Source organism: Mus musculus, chromosome 9, assembly GCF_000001635.26.
Source record: "Mus musculus strain C57BL/6J chromosome 9, GRCm38.p6 C57BL/6J".
Classification (NCBI taxonomy): Eukaryota; Metazoa; Chordata; class Mammalia; order Rodentia; family Muridae; genus Mus; species Mus musculus.
Window position 1 is genome coordinate 40,100,294 of NC_000075.6, and position 6,576 is coordinate 40,106,869.

General features: G+C 39.2%; 1 protein-coding gene across 1 annotated transcript; it reads right to left on the reverse strand.

Moving 5' to 3' along the window:
* Nucleotides 1–250: 250 nt before the first annotated feature.
* Nucleotides 251–1,195, reverse strand: Olfr984 (olfactory receptor 984). Its single transcript, NM_146608.1, has one exon. The coding sequence runs from the start codon at nucleotides 1,193–1,195 to the stop codon at nucleotides 251–253; it is 945 nt and encodes a 314-aa protein (NP_666819.1).
* Between the last annotated feature and the right edge of the window lie 5,381 nt (nucleotides 1,196–6,576).

Consider the following 6,576-nt stretch of genomic DNA (forward strand, 5'->3'; position numbering starts at 1 on the left):
ATCTTAGTGTGCTCAACATCACCTTCATCCTGGAATGTCCTCCCTAAACTATGTAACAGTTGCTTCTGTTTTTCTAGAAGGCACCTAACAGTTCTAGAATATTCTACCCCTGTTCTAGACATCAGAAATTAACTGTGATTAAAAAAAAATTAAGGCATAAATACAGTTTTAAAAGGCATGAAGTTTTGTCTACTTTGTGCATTTTCTGGATCATTTTTCAGTTCTTTAAATTCTGTCTTCTGCTAAGCAGTCAATGATCTGAGGAACCAAGAAAATCCTTCTTCCTCCTCCATAGCTTTTTCATGGCTACAATCACTTCTTTATTTCTCAGGGTATAAATGGCAGGATTCAGCATGGGGGTGACCATTGTGTATAGCACAGAAACTGCCTTGTCCATGGGGAATGTCCTAAAAGGTCTTGCATAGATGTAAATGCAAGGTACAAAAATTATAGTCACCACAGTAATGTGAGAGGCACAGGTAGACAGGGCCTTGCTGCGACCCTCTTTTGAGTGACTTCGGAGCATCACAAGCAGGGCTGTGTAGGAGCCCAGCAGCACCAGAAAACACATGAGAGTGACCAAGCCATTGTTAGACACCATCAGAAGCTCTAAGACAAAGGTATCGGTACAGGCCAATTTGATCAGCTGTGGAACATCACAATAAAAGTTGTCCAGTTTGTCGGGACCACAAAATGGCAGATGGATAGTCAGTCCAACCTGTACAATGGAGTGGATAAAACCACCCACCCACGAGGCTGCCATGAAGATCCCACAGACTGTCTGATTCATAATTAGTGTGTAGCGTAGGGGCTGAGAAATGGCTATGTAACGGTCATACGCCATGACAGTCAGCAGGAATATCTTGATGCCTCCAATGAAGTGGAAAAAGAAGAGCTGAGTTAAGCAGGCACCAAAGGAAATGGTGGGGCTGTGTGAGAGCAAATCAACCAGCATCCTGGGGGCAGTGATGGACGAGTAGCAGAAGTCCAAGAATGAAAGGTTGCCTAAGAGGAAATACATAGTTGTGTGCAAACGCGGGTCAGAGGTCACTATGGCCACAATAAGAAGATTGCCAGTGACAGTCAAAAGATACACTGCTGAGAAGACAGTGAAGAATAGGAACCGAAGCTCCCATACCTGAGAGAGACCCAGGAGGAAGAACGTGGCCACCTGGGAATGGTTTGCTGGATTCATCTGCCTGGTGTGACCTGGTCAGTGAGCCTGCCAAGGAAAATGGGCATACCCATTAAAAGCACTGCAAACTCCTCTAAAATAATTATCTCTGCACCTTCTGGGCAAATGTCTACTATTTTATTTAACATAAGAATATCAAGAAAAGATGATTCAGCAGACAAAGATACTTCCCACCCATCATGATGACTTGAGTTCAATTTTCAAAATCCACAGAGTGGGCGTAGGGGAATGCCAGGATGGAAAAGAGGGACGGGGAACACCCTCATAGAAGCAGGGGGAGAGGGGATGGTATAGGGGGGTTTTTAAGGAGAAACCAGGAAAAGGGATAACATTTGAAATGTAAATAAAGAAAAAATCTAATAAAAAAAAAATTTTTTTAAATCAAATGGCTTGCTAAGCTGGGTGTCTTTGGTCACTATTCTATAGCCGTGAGGTGATATCATGACCAAAGCAACTTATTTTTTAAAAAAGCATTTAACTGGGGGCTTGATTACAGTTTCAGAGGTTAACCCATTACCACCATAGCACGGGCCTGGCAGCACACATAGCACTGGAGCAGGAGCTAAGAACTACATTCTGATGTGCTGGCAGCAGCCAGATAACAAGATTCTTTAGCCTGAGTATGAGCTTTTGAAACCTCAAACCTCACTCCAGAGACACACCTTCTCCAGCAAAGCCTCACCTCCTAATCCTTTCCAAACCAGTCGACTCCCTAGTGACTAAGCATTCAAGTATGGGAGCCCGTGGGGGCCATTCTCATTCAAACCACCACACTGGACATTATGTTGCACACCTGTCCTTCCAACACTTGAGAGGATGCCATGTAAAGATGGTGAATTGAAAGTCAGCCTCAAATACAAAGTCAACCTATCTTACACAGAGAGCCAAAAGAAAAAATAAAGGATTATTGTGGCTACAGTTGTGCAGTGTTCTATAGGGGACTTCCAGAGACTGACCCAGGAGTACCAATCTAGTTTTATCATATTATACAGTACTCTTCCTCATGCTGTACACCTACCCTCTTGAGTTCCCAGAACTTGACACTCTCAATTCTTGATATAAAGTCTATGTATCTCTGTTTTAATTTGATGAAATTCTTTTAAAATACAAATAATTTGGGCTTTCTAAGGTAAGTTTCAACATTCTAGGAACTTGAAAGTCAAAGCTTAATTTAAGAACATTTTCAGTAAACTGAAGGTCAGTGATCAGTCAGAGAAAGGTAGTTGTAAGACAACCCCCTAAATATTAGGAGAGAAATGTAACAAATGTGCATAAGATCTATATGAGGAAAACCACAAATTTATATCTTAAAAAACCCAAAAGATGAATGAATAACGACTATGGAATTCTGCATTGACATTATGAAAACTGCAGTTATTCGCAATTTGACCTACAGGTTCAATGCAATCCCAATCAATATTCCCACATGCTATTATATAGGCATCAGCAAATTTATCCTATGGTTTATATGGAGCAACTCAAGCTGAATATCTAACATTGCTCAAGGAGAAGAAAACTGGGGAAAAGACACTGCCCAGTGTGAGGTCTCACTGTGAAGTCAGTGTTCAAAATGCTGTTACATTGATTCTTTGTCTTTCTTTGAGACACCTAGATCAGTAGACTGGGAGAGACAGAGCAACAGTTGGCACACATTCTTCTCCAGCTCACATCAAATGTTCTCTAGGGTAGACCATGTTACATCTCAGAATACATAAATTAACAAATATAGAAGAATATAAATAACAGTGTGTGGCTTTCTTATACTACAGTGAATTAATCTACAAGTCAATAATGGAAAAACAGTTATTTGTTCCCAAATATTTAAAAATTGAACAATATATTTAAGTTACACATGGCTCAAAGGAGACCCAAAAAATCTAATTTTAAGAAACATAACATTTTACAAGGTAAATATAATTTGTTAAAATGTGTTTACTAAAGGCAATGTTCAGAAGTAAATTGAAGCATTAAATACATAGATGGGAAAATAAGAAAATTCTAAGTCAATACATTAAATTTCTACCTCAATAGAGAAAGAGTTGAAATATAAACCTAAATAAACTAGGGGATATAAATCTTAAATATTTAAAATAAATCAGTGTAGTTAAAACTATAAAACCAACAAGAAAAAGTAAATGAAATTCAAACTGGTTCTTTGAAAAGATAAATCACTAATAAAAAAGAAAAGGGGAGAATAAACATTCTTTTTTTTTTTTTGAGACAGGGTTTCTCTGTGTAGCCCTGGCTGTCCTGGAACTCACTCTGTAGACAAGGCTGACCTCCAACTCAGAAATTCACCTGCCTCTGCCTCCCAAGTGCTGGGATTAAAGGCATGCGCCACCATGCCCGGCGAATAAACATTCCTGAAATGACCAGATTTTACAAGATTCAAGACAATTCATACCAATCTACTAGTAGCATTTCTTACAGAAATGAAACAAATAAAATTAGCATAAACCACACAAATGAATAGATAATAAATAAATAAACGAACAACAAATAACCTTCCCAAATAAATCAATTATAACTGCAAAAAACAAAGCATGAATAATTAAACTACCAGACATCAAATATATCCCAGTGCTGTGAGTTTAAAAAGCCAGGTATTGGCATAAATGTGGACTTGCTGAGCAGGTCAGAGAGGACTAGAGGAAGCCCATATGTAGAAACTCAAGGGCTTCTCACTATAAAACCTGATGCCTTGGATAAAGACAGTCTTTCTGAAGAGGAAAAAGAATATACCAAGCTTTGACATTAATTAAATATGATTAACAAACTTACTTGGGAAAAATTAATTCACATAGTGATGAGAAAATGAAGTAGAAGTCCGAGTTTTCCTTCTGCACAGTTAAGATCCCACTGTTGGCTTCTTTCTGATTTCTGTGAGCACGGAGCTTCCTTTATTTTGAAAATCAGGCATGACTCTAACTAAGGAATTGAAAGATCTGTACAATAAGAACTTCAAGTCTCTGAAGAAAGAAATTAAAGAAGATCTCAGAAGATGGAAAGATCTCCCATGCTCATGGATTGGCAGAATCAACATTGTAAAAATGGCTATCTTGCCAAAAGCAATCTACAGATTCAATGCAATCCCCATCAAAATTCCAACTCAATTCTTCAACGAATTAGCAAGGGCAATCAGCAGATTCATCTGGAATAACAAAAAACCTAGGATAGCAAAAACTCTTCTCAAGGATAAAAGAACCTCTGGTGGAATCACCATGCCTGACCTAAAGCTGTACTACACAGCAACTGTGATAAAAAAAAAACTGCATGGTACTGGTATAGCAACAGACAAGTAGACCAATGGAATAGAATTGAAGACCCAGAAATGAACCCACACACCTATGGTCACTTGATCTTCAACAAAGGAGCTAAAACCATCCAGTGGAAAAAAGACAGCATTCTCAACAAATGGTGCTGGCACAACTGGTGGTTATCATGTAGAAGAATGCGAATCGATCCATTTCTATCTCCTTGTACTAAGGTCAAATCTAAGTGGATCAAGGAGCTCCACATAAAACCAGAGACACTGAAACTTATAGAGGAGAAAGTAGGGAAAAGCCTCGAAGATAATGGCACAGGGGAAAAATTCCTGAATAGAACAGCAATGGCTTGTGCTGTAAGATCGAGAATTGACAAATGGGACCTCATGAAACTGCAAAGCTTCTGTAAGGCAAACAACACAGTCAATAAGACAAAAAGACCACCAACAGATTGGGAAAGGATCTTTACCTATCCTAAATCAGATAGAGGACTAATATCCAATATATATAAAGAACTCAAGAAGGTGGACTCTGGAAAATAAAATAACCCCATTAAAAAATGGGGCTCAGAGCTAAACAAAGAATTCTCACCTGAGGAATACTGAATGGCTGAGAAACACCTGAAAAAAATGTTCAGCATCCTTAATCATCAGGGAAATGCAAATCAAAACAACCCTGAGACACCAGTCAGAATGGCTAAGATCAAAAATTCAGGTGACAGCAGATGCTGGAGAGGATGTGGAGAAAGAGGAACACTCCTCCAATGTTGGTGGGATTGCAAGTTGGTACAACCACTCTGGAAATCAGTCTGGCGGTTCCTCAGAAAATTGGACATGGTACTACCGGCAGATCCCGCAATACCTCTCCTGGGCATATATCCAGAAGATGTTCCAACTAGTAAGAAAAACACATGCTCCACTGTGTTCATAGCATCCCTATTTATAATAGCCAGAAGCTGGAAAGAACCCACATGCCCCTCAGCAGATGAATGGATACAAAAAAATGTGCTACATTTACACAATGGAGTACTATTCAGCAATTAAAAAGAATGAATTTATGAAATTCCTAGGCAAATGGTTGAACCTGGAGGGCATTATCATGAGTGAGGTAACCCAATCACAAAAGAACTCAAATGATATGTACTCACTGATAAGAGGATATTACCCCAGAAACTTAGAATACCCAAGATATAAGTTACAATTTGCAAAACATATGAAACTCAAGAAGAACAAAGACCAAAGTGTGGACACTTTGCCCCTTCTTAGAATTGGGAAGAAACACCCATGGAAAGAGTTACAGAGACAAAGTTTGGAGGTGAGTCAAAAGGATGGACCATCTAGAGACTTCCATATCCAGAGATCCATCCCCTAATCAGCCTCCAAATGCTGACACCATTGTATAAAGTAGCAAGATTTTGCTGAAAGGACTCAGATATAGCTGTCTCTTGTGAGACTATGCAGGGGCCTAGCAAACACAGAAGTGGATGCTCACAGTCCGCTATTGGATGGATCACAGGGGCCCCAATGGAGGAGCTAGAGAAAGTAGCCAAGGAGCTAAAGGGATCTGCAACCCTATAAGTGGAACAACAATATGAACTAACCAGTACCCCGGAGCTCTTGTCTCTAGCTGCATATGTATCAAAAGATGGCCTAGTCAGCCATCACTGGAAAGAGAGGCCCATTGGACTTGCAAACTTTATATGCCCCAGTACAGGGGAATGCCAGGGCCAAAAAGTGGGAGTGGGTGGATAGGGGAGTCGGGGGGAGGGTATGGGGGACTTTTGGGATAGCATTGGAAATGTAAATGAAGAAAATACCTAATAATAAATAAATAAATAAATAAATAAATAAATAAATATAAAAATAATAAATAATAATTGACAAATGGGACGTCATAAAATTGCAAAGGTTCTGAAAGGCAAAGGACAAAAAGCCAACCAACAGATTGGGAAAAGATCTTTTCCAATCCTACATCTGATAGAAAGCTAATATCCAATATATACAAAGAACTCAAGTTAGACTCCAGAGAACCAAATAACCCTATTAAAATGGGGTACAGAGTTAAACAAAGAATTCTCAACAGAGCAATCTCGAATGACTGAGAAGCACCTAAACA

Coding starts and splice junctions, on each gene's coding strand:
- Olfr984 (NM_146608.1), bottom strand. CDS start 1,195: ATGAATCCAGCAAACCATTCCCAGGTGGCCACGTTCTTCCTCCTGGGT.